Here is a 15288-nt window from a genome sequence, read left to right on the forward strand (position 1 = left end):
TGCTCTTTTTACCTCCAAGATGCCAGATTAGGAGAGGTCAAAGGGGACTGGGGAGAAAGAAACTTCTGTTATGGACGAGGACCCAGTTTGGATTTGTTCCTTATTTCCAAAGATGCAGATTCAAATGTGGTCTTCTGATGTTTCTTGGATCTAGCCACGTCCTCCTCCAAAAAAGCCTCAGGTAGCAGCCAGGAGAACTATATGTCCTCCCAGCCTAGCAGCTGAAGTAAATAAAATCTCCTCACCTCCACAGTAATTTTTTTTTTTTTAAGATTTTATTTATTTATTTGACAGCCAGAGATCACAAGTAGGCAGAGAAGCAGGCAGAGGGAGAGATGGGGCAGGGGAATGGGTTTCCTGCTAAGCAGAGAGCCTGATGTGGGGTTCGATCCCAGAACCCTGGGATCATGACCTGAGCTGAAGGCAGAGGCTTTAACCCCCTGAGCCACCAAGGGACCCCTCCATAGTAAATTTTTACGTGCGAGGTCTTGGTGGATCTCGAGACAGAAGACACCTATCGCTCATGTGGAACCTGTCCTATTTGCGTGTGTCACCTCACACTTCCCTTTATATGCATTTTACGCACACACAGGGAGTATTTTTCAGCAAATGATGTGGAACCGAGAAAACCAGATTCTCTAATACTAGAGATGGGAGCTGTAGGCATACGTCCAAAGGCTGCGTTTTAATTTTTTCTGTATAGGGTATGTGTCTGTGTGAGTATGTCATCTCTCAGACAGTAACTGATTTTGGTGACATTTATTTCTGGTCCAGAATATATTTAAATTGCTTTCTATCTTACTCCCTCTGTTTCTATAGTAAAAACACTAATTGGTCATTTGAATGTTCATGTTCTTTTTCTTCCTTGATATACTTATATATGTAACAAATGTGCATCTCATTCTGCATCAGGAACTAATCTAAAAACTTTACAAATAATAATTTATTTATTCTTTATATCCATCCTATAAGGAAGAGAGTTTTATATTCATTTTCACAGGTAAAAACACTGAGACACAGTGAAGGTAGGCAACTTGTCCGAGATCACGTAGCCAGGGAAGAGTAGAGCCCAGCTGTCAGCTTCCAGAGTCTATGTGATTTGCTACACAATATTCCCTCAGACAAACCTACCTCTAATCTGGTTCTGGTCTGAAACAAAGCTTTAAACATAACTTGATATCTTGAAAAGGCTTGCCTCAGCACATTCCATTCTTCAGAAAAGTAAAGAAAAAGGACAGAAAGGTAAAGGATAAGGAAGATATAGAATGAGGAAGAGAAAAGTAATGGAGAAATGAGCAAACCAGCAGTGAAACTGAGCTCACATCCAACTTCCTAGCAAGTGATGCTGAGTTCCTGGTTAGCTGCCCCTTATGGGCCCACTGGACCCTCTGAAGCGCCTTCTTTAGTCCAGGAGGTGTTGGGGGGGCGGTGGTGTGAGTGTTCTTCAGAGGCCCAGAAAGGAGGAGCAACCCTTAAGGCTCCTGCCTCTCCCAATCAACACGTACCTTAGTTCCATAATGAGCCCAGGAGAAAAATGTCAATGAGCTCAAACAGCATTGAGGAACATTATCTCCAACTTGTGATGAGAGCCATAAACCCCCAAGAAACTGCATTGTCTAAGGTCTCACAACTAGAAAACAGCAGAGCCATGACTCAAAGGCAGGGTCATTTGACAACAAGGCTCTGTCATTTTCTCCTCCCTCACACTGGTCCATAAGTACCTGCCAGGGAACCCAGTGGCCCCAGTGACAGATATCTAGGCGATGGTAGCCATTCACTTCCTCTCTGACGCTCTTCTTCCTACTCCCCTCAGACCTCTGAACTTGTACCCCTCTATTATGCCATCTCTTTTCAAAGGATCCCAATAAGACTAGGAGGGAAAGGTATTATTAGACCATTTTGCAGATGATTATACAATAATTTTTTGTAATTTGACTGACAAATAATCCTACTAGAGTGTTTTAGAATTGAGCTTTTATTGTGTATTAAGGAAATCACTAGCTTCAAAATGAAAACAAGAGAGGTCAAGAATTTTGATTTGATGAAACTGGTGGCAGCTGCATGGTTTTTGCCAGTTGAGTAAAGGACAGGAGATACACTCACCAGTCAGGAACTCAGGGTCAGGGGTGGGCTCTGAAATTTCCTCCAGGCACTGATTCTCCAGGGGAACAGTGGCCACCACAAGACCATCTGGCAGTTGCTGGTCTAAACCTCGAGCAAAGTTGTTTTGTCTGGAAACAGAAGCAGATTTTCATTTCAGGGAGTTAAGGTGAACCCCACTCCTTGGTGGGCAAATCTACACCTCAACCAACAATAAAAAATTCTTCCTGGACCAAAGTTTCCCCTTCCACTGAACTCCACTTGATGGACATGTCTGCAGTAGGACAGGGTGTGAGAGGTAGGGTGAGGGCTAGGACAGATGAGAAAGAAACCAGCTGAAAAAGTCTGTTCAGAAGATTGAGAACATTCTTCCTTCCTGCCCATCTCAGGCCCTACTCCCTGATCCCCACTCCACAAGACTAGGCAGATGCAGTCTCATTTCTAGACTACAGAAAAAATTCTAGCTGCCATAAGATTAGTTACGACAACTTACTGCTTGTCACCAGCAAACGAAATCCTGGCCTTAAAGCGGAAATATTAGTAAAGTCTACTGTCTATAACAGAAACAACAACAGATGTCAAGAACAGGTTTGGAGGGGAGGAGAAAGATGGCAGAGGAGTAGGAGACCTAAATACCATCAGGTCCCAGGAGTTCAACTAGATAGTTATCAAACCATTCTGAACACCTACATACTCAACAGGAGATCGAAGAGAAGAGCAGCAATTCTAGGAACAGAAAACCGACCGCTTTCTGGAAGGTAGGATGTGTGGAGAAGTGAATCCAAGGCAGTACATGGGAAGGTAGACCATGGGGGAAGGGGCAGCTCCCAGCAAGCAGGAGAGCAGTGGAGGACAAAACTGGAATGTTTAGAAGTCAGCTCCACTGAGGAACATTGCTCCAGAGGCTAAGTGGGGGATGGAGCCCTCCCGGGGACAGTGTGGTTTCAGGACCCTCAGGGTCAAGGAAAGACCAGGGGTGTCTGAGTGTGGCAGAAATCTCAGGGATCAGAGCGGGGAAACTGGGAGCAGAGATGGAGCCGAGGATGGGGCTCTCAGCTAAGGGTTACCTTAACCCATAATCTGAGGGACAGTCGGGCCACTGTTCTTTGAGGAGGGACCCCACAAGTGGCAGACCCAGGAAAACCCCCCTCAGTCCTCCTACAGGAGGAGTGGTACGGGAGCAATGCAGGAATCTATGAGGTTTGGATACTCCAAACAGGGTTGTGTGCCAGAGATAGAAACACTCAGTCACAGGGCGGGTGAGCTTGGAGCGTGGCCGGAGGCCAGGGAGAGGGGAGGGATTGACCACTTTTCTCCGAGGGCGCACTAAGGAGTGGGGCTCCTGAGCTCTCCGCTCCTCTGGGCTGGAGACTGGGAGGCCACCATCTTCATTCCCATCCTCCAGAGCTCTACGGAAAGCATTCAGGGAACAAAAGCTCCTGAGAGCGAACCCAACCAGATTACTCAGCCTGCCTCCCAGCAAGGGCAGTGTAATCCCACCTCGGGCAAAAACATCTGAGAATCACTGCAACAGGCCCCTTCCCCAGAAGATCAGCAAGAACAACCAGCCAAGACCAAGTTCACTGATCAATGAAAACTGCAAAACTTAAGAGCTACGGAATACAGCACATAGAATTCATGGCTTTTTAATCATGATTCTTTAGTCTTTCAAAGTTAAATTTTTTTAATTTAATGTTTTTCTTATTCTATTTTTAAAAATTTTCCTCTTTCTTATTTTAATGTTTTTAAACTATTTTATCTTATCAATACCTCTATAAAATCCTTTATAAATACCTGTATATTTATAAATAAATATAAAATACCTTTATAAAATTTATAAAAATCTTTTTAAATATACATTGTTATAGTCATATACTGTCCCTTCATTGTATTTAAAGTTATTTTTTGTACATATATAGGCTTTCCTTTGTTTAAAATTTTAGGATACAGTTTCTTCTAACAGATCAAAATATACCCTAAATCTAGTGCATGGCCTTGTTCTACTCTCCAGCCTGATCACATTCTTTCTTCTTTCTTTTTTTCTTTTTTCAACCAATTTTTTACTTATCAATTCCTTTTTTAGAATCTTTTTAAAATTTCATCTTTGCAGTCATATTCCTTCCCTTCATTGTGTTTATCCTTATTTTTTTATGTGTGTGTGTGTGTGTGTGTGTGTATAGATATAGGTTTTTCTCTCTTTAAAATTTTGGGAGGCAGTTTCTTCTAACAGACCAAAATACACCCAGAACCAAGTGCGTGGCTCTGCTCTGTTCACATTCATATATATATACACACATATATATATGCATATATATATATATTTGGCCCCCCCCTTCCTTTCTTCTCCCCCCAGTTTTGGGTCTCCTCTCTCTTCTGATTTGGGTACTGTATATTTTTCTGGGGTCATTGTAACCCTTTTAGTTTTTTATTCTCTCAGTCTTCTATTCTTATCTCAATAAAATGACAAGGCAGAAAAACTCACCTCAAAAAAAAAAAAAAAAGAACAAAAGGCAGTACTGATGGCTAGGGACCTAATCAATAGGGTCAGATGTCAGAACTAGAATTCAGACTGATAATTATCAAGGTACAAGTTGGGCTCAAAAAAAGCATGGAAGATACTAGAGGTACCCATTCTGGAGAAATAAAAGAACTAAAATCTAATGAAGTTGAAATCAATAAATAAAACTATTAATGAGGTACGATCAAAAATGGAGGCTCTTACTGTTAGGATAAATGAGGTGGAAAAGAGAATTAGTTATATAGAAGACCAAATGATGGCGAATAAAGAAGCTGAGAAAAAGAGAGATAAGCAACTACTGAGGCATGAGGGGAGAATTCGAGAGATAAGTGATACCATAAGACAAAGCAATGTTAGAATAATTGGGATCCCAGAAGAAGAGTAAAAAGAGAGAGGGGCAGAAGGTATATTGGAGCAAATTATAGAAAAGAATTTCCCTAATTTGGTGAAGGGAACAAACATCAAAATCCAGGATGCACAGAGAACCACCCTTAAAATCAATAAAAATAGGTCAACATCCCATCATCTAATAGTAAAACTTTCAAGTCTCAGTGACAAAGAGAAAATCCTGGAAGCAGCTTGGGACAAGAGGTCTGTAACATATAACAGTAGAAATATTAAATTGGCAACAGACCTATCCATAGAGACCTGGCAGGCCAAAAAGGATTGGCATGATATATTCAGAGCACTAAATGAGAAAAATATGCAGCTAAGAATACTGTATCCAGCTAGGCTGTCCTTGAAAATAGAAAGAGAGATAAAAAGCTTTTAGGACAAACAAAAATTAAAGAATCTGCAAACACCCAACCAGCCCTCCAGGAAATATTGAAAGAGGTCCTCAAAGCAAAGAGAGAGCCTAAAAGTAACAGACCAGAAAGGAACAGAGACAATAGACAGTAACAGTCACCTTAGAGGCAATATATAATGGCACTAAACTCATATCTTTCAGTAGTTACCCTGAAGGTAAAAGGGCTAAATGCCCCAATCAAAAGACACAGGGTATCAGAATGGATAAAAAAAATAAGACCCATTGATATGCTGTCTGCAAGAAACTAATTTTAGACCCAAAGACACCTCCAGATTTAAAGTGATGGGGTGGAAAACAATTTACCATGCTAATGGACATCAAAAGAAAGCTGGGATGGCAATCCTTATATCAGACAAATTAGATTTTAAGCCGAAGATTGTAATAAGAGATGAGGAAGGACACTATATCATACTTAAAGCGTCTGTCCAACAAGAAGATCTAACAATTTTAAATATCTATGTCCCTAACATGGGAGGAGCCAATTATATAAAACAATTAATAACAAAATCAAAGAAACACATCAACAATAAAGCAATAATAGTAGGGGATTTTAACACCCTCCTCACTGAAATGGACAGATCATCCAAGCAAAAGATCAACAAGGACATAAAGGCCTTAAATGACACACTGGACCAGATGGACATCACAGATATATACAGAACATTCCATCCCAAAGCAACAGAATACACATTCTTCTCTAGTGCACATGGAACATTCTCCAAAAGAGATCACATCCTGGGTCACAAGTCAGGTTTCAACCAGTACCAAAAGATTGGAATCATTCCCTGTATACTTTCAGACCACAATGCTTTGGAACTAGAACTTAATCACAAGAGGAAAGTTGTAAAGAACTCAAACACATGGAGGCCAAACAGCATCCTACTAAAGAATGAATGGGTCAACCAGGAAATTAAAGAGGGATTGAAAAAATTCATGGAAACAAATGATAATGAAAACACAACTGTTTAAAATCTTTGGGACACAGCAAAGGCAGTCCTGAGAGGGAAGTAGAGAGCAATACAAGCCTTTCTCAAGAAACAAGAAAGGTCTCAAGTATACAACCTAAACTTAACATCTAAAGGAGCTGGAAAAAGAACAGCAAAGAAAGCCTAAACCTAGCAAGAGAAGAGAAATCATAAAGATCAGAGCAGAAATCAATGAAATAGAAACCAAAAGAACAAGAGAACAAATCAACGAAACTGGGTTCCTTGAAAGAATAAATAAGACTGATAAACTCCTGGCCAGACTTATCAAAAAGAAGAGAAAGGACCCAAATTAAGAAAATCATGAATGAAAGAGGAGAGATCACAACCAACACCAAAGAAATACAATTATAAGAACATATTAGGAGCAACTATACTCCAGCAAATTTGACAATCTGGAAGAAATGGATGCATTCCTAGAGGCATATAAACTACGATAAGGGAACCAGAAAGAAATAGAAGACCTGAACACACCCGTAACCAGTAAGGAGATTGCAGCAGTCATCAAAAATCTCCCAACAAACAAAAGCCCAGAGCTAGACGGCTTCCTAGGGAATTCCACCAAACATTTAAAGAAGAATTCATATTTATTCTCCTGAAACTGGTCCAAAAAATATAAGTGGAAGGCAAACTTCCAAACTCATTTTATGAGGCCAGCATGACCTTGATCCAAAAATCAAAGACCCCATCAAAAAGGAGAATTACAGACCAATGTCCTTAATGAACACAGATGCAAAAATTCTCACCAAAATACTAGCCAATAGGATCCAACAGTACATTTAAAGGATTATTCACAACAACCAAATGGGATTTATTCCTGGGCTGCAAGCGTGGTTTATCATTCCAAAATCAATCAATGTGTTACAATACATTAATAAAAGAAAGAACAAGAACCATATGATACTCTCAGTAGATGCTGAAAAAGCATTTGACAAAGTATAGCATCCTTTCTTGATCAAAACTCTTCACAGGGTAGGGATAGAAGGTACATACCTCAATATCATAAAAATCATCTATGAAAAACCCACAGTGAATATCATTCTCAATGGGGAAAAACTGAGAGTTTTCCCCAAAGTCAGGAACACGGCAGGGATGTCCATTACCACCACGGCTATTCAACATAGTACTAGACGTCCTAGCCTCAGCAGTCAGACAACAAAAAGAAATTAAAAGCATCTGAATCAGCAAAGAAGAAGTCAAACTCTCACTCCTTGCAGATGATATGATACTTTATGTGGAAAACCCAAAAGACTCCATTCCAAAACTGCTAGTACTCACACAGGAATTCAATAAAGTGTCAGGATGTAAAATCAATGCACAGAAATCAATTACATTTCTATACATCAACAGCAAGACAGAAGAAAGAGAAATTAAGGAGTCGATACAATTGCACCCAAAACCATAAGTTACCTAGGAATAAGCCTAACCAAAAAGGCGAAGAGTCTGTTCTCAGAAAACTATAAAGTACTCATGAGCGAAATTGAGAAAGACATGAAGAAATGGAAAAATATTCCATGCTCATGGATTGGAAGAACAAATAGTGTGAAAATGTCTATGCTACCTAAAGCAATCTACACATTTAATGCAATCCCTATCAAAATACCATCCATTTTTTTCAAAGAAATGGAACAAATAATCCTAAAATTTATATGGAACCAGAAAAGACCCCAAATACCAGAGGAATGTTGAAAAAGAAAACCAAAGTTGACAGCATCACAATTCCAGACTTCAAGCTCTATTACAAAGCTGTCATCCTCAAGACAGTATGGTACTGGCACAAAAACAGACACATAGATCAATGGAACAGAAGAGAGAGCCCAGAAATGGACCTTCAACTCTATGGTCAACTATTCTTCAACAAAGCAGGAAAGAATGTCCAATGGAAAAAAGACAGTCTTTTCCACAAATGGTGTTGGGAAAATTGGACAGCCATGTGCAGAAGAATGAAACTGGACCATTTTCTTACACTACACCTAAAAATAGACTCAAAATGGATGAAAGACCTCAACATGAGACAGGAATCCATCAAAATCCTTGAGGACAACACAGGCAGCAACCTCTTTGACCTCAGCCGCAGCAACTTCTTTCTAGAAACTTTGCCAAAGGCAAGGGAAGCAAGGGCAAAAAATGAACCACTGGGACTTCATCAAGATCTAAAGCTTTTTTGTACAGGAAATGAAAGAGGTAACAAAACCAAAAGACAACTGACAGAATGGGAAAAGACATTTGCAAATGACCTATCAGATGAAGGGCTAGTATCCAAAACTAAAAAGAGCTTATCAAACCCAATACCCAGAGAACAAATAATCCAGTCAAGAAATGGAAGAAGACATGAACAGACATTTCTGCAAAGAAAACATCCAAATGGCCAAAAGACACATGAAAAAGTGCTCAACATCACATGGGATCAGGGAAATACTAACCAAAACCACAATGAGATACCACCTCACACCAGTCAGAATGGCTAAAATTAACAAGTCAGGAAATGACAGACGCTGGCGAGGATGCAGAGAAACGGGAACCCTCCTACACTGTTGGTGGGAATGCAAGCTGATCCAGCCACTCTGGAAAACAGCATGAAGATTCCTCAAAAAGTTAAAAATAGAGCTCTGCCATGACCCAGCAATCGCACTACTGGGTATTCACTCTAAAGATACAAAATGTAGTGATCCAAAGGGCACATGCACCTGAATGTTCATAGCAACAATGTCCACAATAGCCAAACTATGGAAAGAACCTAGATGTCCATCAACAGATGAATGGATAAAGAAGATGTGGTATATATACACAATGGAATACTATGCAGCCATCAAAAAATGAAATCTTGCCACTTACAACAATGTAGATGGAACTAGAGGGTATTATGCTAAGTGAAATAAGTCAATCAGAGAAAGACAATTATCATATGATCTCTCTGATATGACGGTTTGAGAGGCAAGGCGGGATGTCATGGGGGCAGGGAGGGAAAAATGAAACAAGATGGGATCAGGAGGGAGACAAACCACAAGAGTCTCTTAATCTCAGGAAACAAACTGACGGTTGCTGGGAGTGGGGGTGGTGGGAGGAATAGTGTGGCTGGGTTATGGACATTGGGGAAGGTATGTGCTATGGTGAGTGCTGTGAATTGTATAAGACTGATGAATCACAGACCTGTACCCCTGGGGCAAATAATATATTATATGTTATAAAAAAATAGGAACAGGCTTGAATAGTTAATATGGGTTTGCTCATAGGAGTCCAGGCCTAGGTTGCTATCAGTTGCTGGCCTGTCTTATGACATCTCTTCCTCCTCCTTTTCCTCTCTGTCATCATCATTGTCTCCTGGAAAGCATGAGTTCTGAGGAAGATGTACTCTAATAGCCCAAGAGGGAATAGGCACAGGGGTCAAATGGAGAATTTCCAAGAAATACTCTGAATCTATGGCTCCGAACATTTTGTTCTCAGGACCCCTTTATAGTTTTAAAAATAAATGAGCCTCCAAGTAGCTATTGTTTATATGGATTCTATCTGTCCATATTTGCCATATTAGAAATTCAATGAGATATTTTAGAAATATGTATTAGTCCATCTAAAAATGTCAATAATCACCCTATTAGATCTGAACTTATTATGAAAAATGATAAGAATGTTTTTATATTTTTTTTGCAATTTTTTAAACTAGCTGACTTACTAGAAGATAGCTGGATTCTCACCTCTGCAAAACCCAGCCTCTCTGTGGGTGGAAAAGGCCTGACCTTGAAAATCCCCCGAAAGGATCTCAGGGATGGCCAGGATCCATGGGCCGTACTTGAGGGCTGCTATTCTAGACTGACTCACACCCTGATTTTTCCACTCAGGGCAAAACAGAATCTCTCTCGTGGCTTCCATGGAAAATCTTGCAGTCCCCACCTGGGCAAGAGAGAAATTTATTGAACACTCTGCTGTTCACCCAGAGGAAGTATGGGTTCTGGAAAGAGAAGAAGACCATGGGAGAGAACACAACCTGTCCTTTTAGGATCCTGTTCACCTTGCTCCAAGCTGCAAAGCTGACTTTAAAGCTCTTCAGGGAAGAAGATCCATCAGTCGCCCTGAGTAACCAGTTCCAGACACGAAATTCACCTGAATGTTCCTTTCAGCACTTGTCCTGCAGCCACTTCCTTGGAATGGTTGTTGTAACCAAAGAACATCTCCCCAAAGAGGGTCTGGTTCATGGGAACCTCCCTGCTTTCTCCACAGTCTCCTCCCTCCGGGCAGGTCTCCGTGATGAGTTGGCAAGAGCGACCATCCACACCGAGCTTGTAATCCTCGATGCACCTAACACGGTAGGAAACTCAAGATAAAAAGTTGTTCCATCAATGAGCTATGTAGTCAACTCAACCCAACAGATTGGGAAGAAACACCTCTGGTAGAGTGTTGGGTATAAAGATCATAAGTATCCCAGTTTGATTTTGCCCCCTTTAGAACTCAGCTTCTTATGCCTGCAAACTGAGTCCCCTTCCATTATGTGACCGTACAGAGCCTCTCACCTTTCCTCTGCAGGTAAGTGCTTTGAGGCCTCTGGAGGGCTTCCTCCTCTAAGTGGACCCTCTCCTAGATAGGTCAGGGTAAGAGTCACTGGAGATAAGCTTCTAAGTGAGTTACCACATTAAAATCTGAGATATCCTAGAACCTTTCTCCAGGACCATCTATGCATTTGTTTGGAGGGTAATTAGGCAGTAAGAGGAATGACACTGTGCTTAAGAAATTAATAACCTTCTAATCCTGTCCTATGACAAGTGAACTAAGAAATTAGAAAGATGGATCATCTTCTGACTGTGTTCTCTTTGAGTATATCCAAGAACAAGATCATCCCGTTTTAACTCCCCCTCCATTCAGAATAGCCTTCCTGAACTAAAGAGACACTAGGGCATGCTGTGTGAACACCTCCTTGGCGTCCCTCCCCATTATGATGTACAGTTACTCTAATGGAAGAACAATGCTGATGTTGGTAAACATGGCTCAATGACCCATAAGTCATTAATTGGACCTTATCTGTAGTTATATTGAGAAGAATATAATTTGTTAGTTCAAGAACTACTTTGAGAAACCTGTCATTTAAAAAGCATATTAATTTCATGTGGGTCTCTCCTTAAACTATACCAGATTTAGAATTTATAGATGCTTGTGACATTAAAACACATCATTTATTACTATCCACGGTAATTGTTGTAACAAGATAAAGACCTCTCTTCTATAAGAAGGAACAAATAAATAATCATAGTGTTAAGTGGTGAGAAGCAGTGATGTTGCCCTTTATTGGGGGACCTTGGGTCAGCTGATGAAACTCACTGAGTTTCAGTTACCACATCTGTAAAAGGTGGGGGGTGGAGGGGAGCTGCTTTGCAGAGTTGTTGAGAAGCTCCCGTGAGACAACTAACTTAGGGAACTCACAGCGTCCCCGGCAAACAGCAAATACTCATCAAATCCTATCGTCATTACCAGCAGAGGGACAAATGAGGTCCATGTTCCTGAAACTTCAACTGTTTGTATTCCCCCATTTACCACTTATGTATTTGTGTTAACAGGCATGACTAGAACTCTTGAATCATAAGTGCAAGTGATTTAGGCTTTACATAAAAATGGGAAGGAACTCTTTTGGCAAGCTATCTACAGTGGCTTGGAGGGTGCTAAATTCCCACTCATACCGAATTCCAACTGAAATAATAAAGAAAGTCCAGTGAGGAACCTACCTAATTTGTGCTGACCATGGATGTCACGTGAGACCCACAAAGGACTCTGTGACACCAGCCCCAGTCTGGAAGGAGATAGTGAATTGGCTCCTTCCCGGAGCCAAACTTACTGTTTCTGCAAAGAACTGTGAAGCTGGCTGACTCCCTCTCAGTCCCTCCTGAGCGTCCTGACCGCACCCCCCTTCCACACTGCCCCACACTCATCTTCTTCTTGATGTTCCTATGTGTGTCCCACTGTAAACTCCTTTGAGGGCAGAGGACAGGCTCGTATCCTGCTGTCTCTCCTGTACCTAACACCTAACTAGATTCTCTGCACAGACCAGGTGCTCAGATGTACGGTAAATAAAGAATTTAGGAATTTATCTCTATTAATTGAAGTGAGTCAACCATGGTAACATCACAGAGATGTTCAAATTTAGATCAAGCTTTCATTAATGGACTGGGGTCTTATAAGAAAGTGAAGGTAAAAACTGCCAACTGAAAAGAAATAAAATACCATGAAATACAGTAAAATAACATTACCCCTCCACTCAATTTTCTTGTCATGATTATTGGGTAGGCACTGGATTTTAGCGACAGAGCTAAAGTAGCAGAACTGTATTATTATAAACATGGATTTTCATTGCAAGCTTCTTAGAGTAGGAGATCCTTGAGGGCGAGAACTACACGTCATTGATCTGTGTTGCCCAGGGTCTGAAATGGTGTAGAGCATAAAGTATGTGCCTTCCCTGACAGGCAGGAAGACAGAAGTGGGGGAACGGAGGCAGGGAAGGAGTGGGAGAGAGCAGAAGGGAAGGGGAGGGAAGGACAGACAAGCAAACTATGAGAGTATAAGGATGAGCCAAACTGCTATTTACTTTGTAAATATAACATGAAACGGTCTTTAAATAGAATTCTAGTCAGAGGTATAAATTTAAATTTTGAGGGAATCACAGATTTAAAAAAAAAAAAAAAACAGAAAGTGCCTGAATTCTAATCCTAATCTTTCCACTTACCAGCTCCCAGTCTTGAGGGAGCTACTTAACCACCCTGTGGAGGAACTGCATTGAAGAATTAGCATGTCTGTGGGAGGGTGCCCCTGAAGGCTCAGGGGTAGAATTCAATGATGTTTCCACTCCTCCAAAGATTTCCCCCTCCCCTTCTTTGATAATTAATTCGTTTTTATACAATCCTTCTGCGAGTCTTTGGACCACGGAATCCTGTCATCACAAGACAAAATAATATAGTTCCACAGAACAGTCTGGAAAGTTCTGGTGTATGCAGGCAATGACTGTGGTCAGGTTCCTCTCCCACGGGGACGGGGCTAGCCTTTCCCTGTAGGTCCTCCCAACTCTGATTTTAAAAGTGGGGCTCTTCCAGCCCCGCAGGATCTTTCCTCAGAGCCTCAGGGTTGGCTTAGGGTGACTAAGCCTTGTGGTTTTAACACTGAATGTTCAGCACCCCAGAAAGCTGGTTGGCCTCATGGGCAGTTCAACTCACCCACAGAACATGAGGATGTTGTACAAGGTGGGGTCATCCGGGAAGGGCGCCATCTGCTGGAGACACAGCTGCTCACAGCCGCCATTGAAGCCATCTGAGCAGTCCACCCCAATGTGGCGGTCATAGCAGCCAGAGCTGTCCTTCATGGGGCTCAGTCCGGACGGGCACTGGCACAATCAAAAAGCATCCACGCAGGGAGGTGAATCAAGGGACTGGGTTCTCGGGGAACCGTAACCACTGACGCCTATTTTTAGCACTCAGCCTTGAAACCATTAACATTGACAACTAATGCACGAATTTCCCACTATGCTGGACTCCCTTGAAAAGTGACCTTTTTGACATCTCCCTTCTCTCTGGGCACAGAGCACATGCATTTGCATTAAAGCCACTGCCTCCAAACAGGCTGGAAGGGAAAGTCACAGCAACACAGAGGGAGGTGTGCTGGCTTCCCAGTTGGGTGGAGGTGGTGGGCCAGAATTGAACAACATTAACAGAGACTTCTTTGGAGTAAGGGGAGGGAGTATTGCTGTTTGCACTTAATATTAATAGGACTTTTCTTTTAACCTCAAACACGTTGCCAGCATTGGTACTAGACAGCCAACAGGGTTCAGGAATGGACAGAGCCAGGGCTTCCAGCTGGAAGGAGGAAGATTTCCTTTATGACCTGATGTGGGGGTTTGCCTGCTCTCCTGGTAGAAGTGGCCATACTCATGACCTCCTCGCCTCGAGGACGCCCCGCGGAAGACGCAAGATAAGGGCATCTGCTACATGAGCACCCATGGGTGCTGTGCTTGGGTTTGGGTTTATCCCAGTGTCCTGGACACTCTTACTGTGAAAGGATTTGTTTCTCTGCATTGCTATGTCCTCAGTAAACTACCCAGGAGTGCCAGCAAAGAAGATGATCCAGGAAGAGATGTCAGCCAGAATCCAGGGAAGACAAAGGGGCTTGGTGAACGGGGGAGCACTCCTACAGCCCCCATCCTGCCCTGCGTCAAACTCATCCATCCTACTCTTTCAGCCTTTGCAACATCCCCTACCGTATGGGGTATGCTAAGCCCCAAGTGACGTCAAGCAACAGCGGCCCCAGAAAACATAACTTTGTGGGAGTCCCCCCACTGATCACAATAGGACCACACCCAAAACCTGGCAGGCTGGCTGCGTCCATGAACGGGCTGGCCCATCACTAGCTTACATCACGATCAGCCTCTCACATGACAGCCACTGTTCACTGAGCACTTAGTAGGAGCTGGGCATCACGCAGGTGGCACCCTGTATTAGCCTCATTTAACAACTGTGGGAACCACTAACACTGCCAATTACTGTGCGAATTCACTGCACTGGAGTCCCACCAAGTAAGTCAAAGAATATTCTTTGCCTTCTTGCTTCTTCTGTCTGGTCAGTGGATCCTTACATCTGTGCTACAGCAGGTCCTTCTACACAGGCTGCAAGAGGGCTAGTGACTTGCCCAGGGTCAAGCAGCTAGTATGGGGCAGAGCTGGGGGTCTGTCTAGATCTGACCTGCTTTTAATGACTATGCTCTATCCACACACTCTCAGCTCATTAACACTCCCCCCACCCAAGCCAAAACCAAACCAAAAATAACATTCAAGACTTGGTGGAACTGGGTGTCCCTCCCCCTTCCCCCCTCCTCCCCCACTCCACAGCCTGGCTGTTTCTCCCAACTGCCAAGCG

At 42.3% G+C, this 15288-nt stretch overlaps 1 protein-coding gene across 2 annotated transcripts in view; it reads right to left on the reverse strand.

Moving 5' to 3' along the window:
- ASTN1 (astrotactin 1) overlaps positions 1-15288 on the reverse strand; it is a 310433-nt gene that overhangs the window by 77496 nt on the left and 217649 nt on the right. For both annotated transcript variants that reach the window (XM_032838732.1, XM_032838731.1), the window contains exons 12-14: positions 13597-13763; positions 10508-10702; positions 2104-2231 (exon numbers count right to left, since the gene is read on the reverse strand). In XM_032838732.1, the coding sequence (XP_032694623.1) occupies positions 2104-2231; positions 10508-10702; positions 13597-13763 (490 nt within the window). The remainder of the gene's footprint in view (positions 1-2103; positions 2232-10507; positions 10703-13596; positions 13764-15288) is intronic.

Source organism: Lontra canadensis, unplaced genomic scaffold (genome assembly GCF_010015895.1).
Source record: "Lontra canadensis isolate GAN:19392208 unplaced genomic scaffold, GSC_riverotter_1.0 scaffold106, whole genome shotgun sequence".
NCBI classification, from domain to species: Eukaryota; Metazoa; Chordata; class Mammalia; order Carnivora; family Mustelidae; genus Lontra; species Lontra canadensis.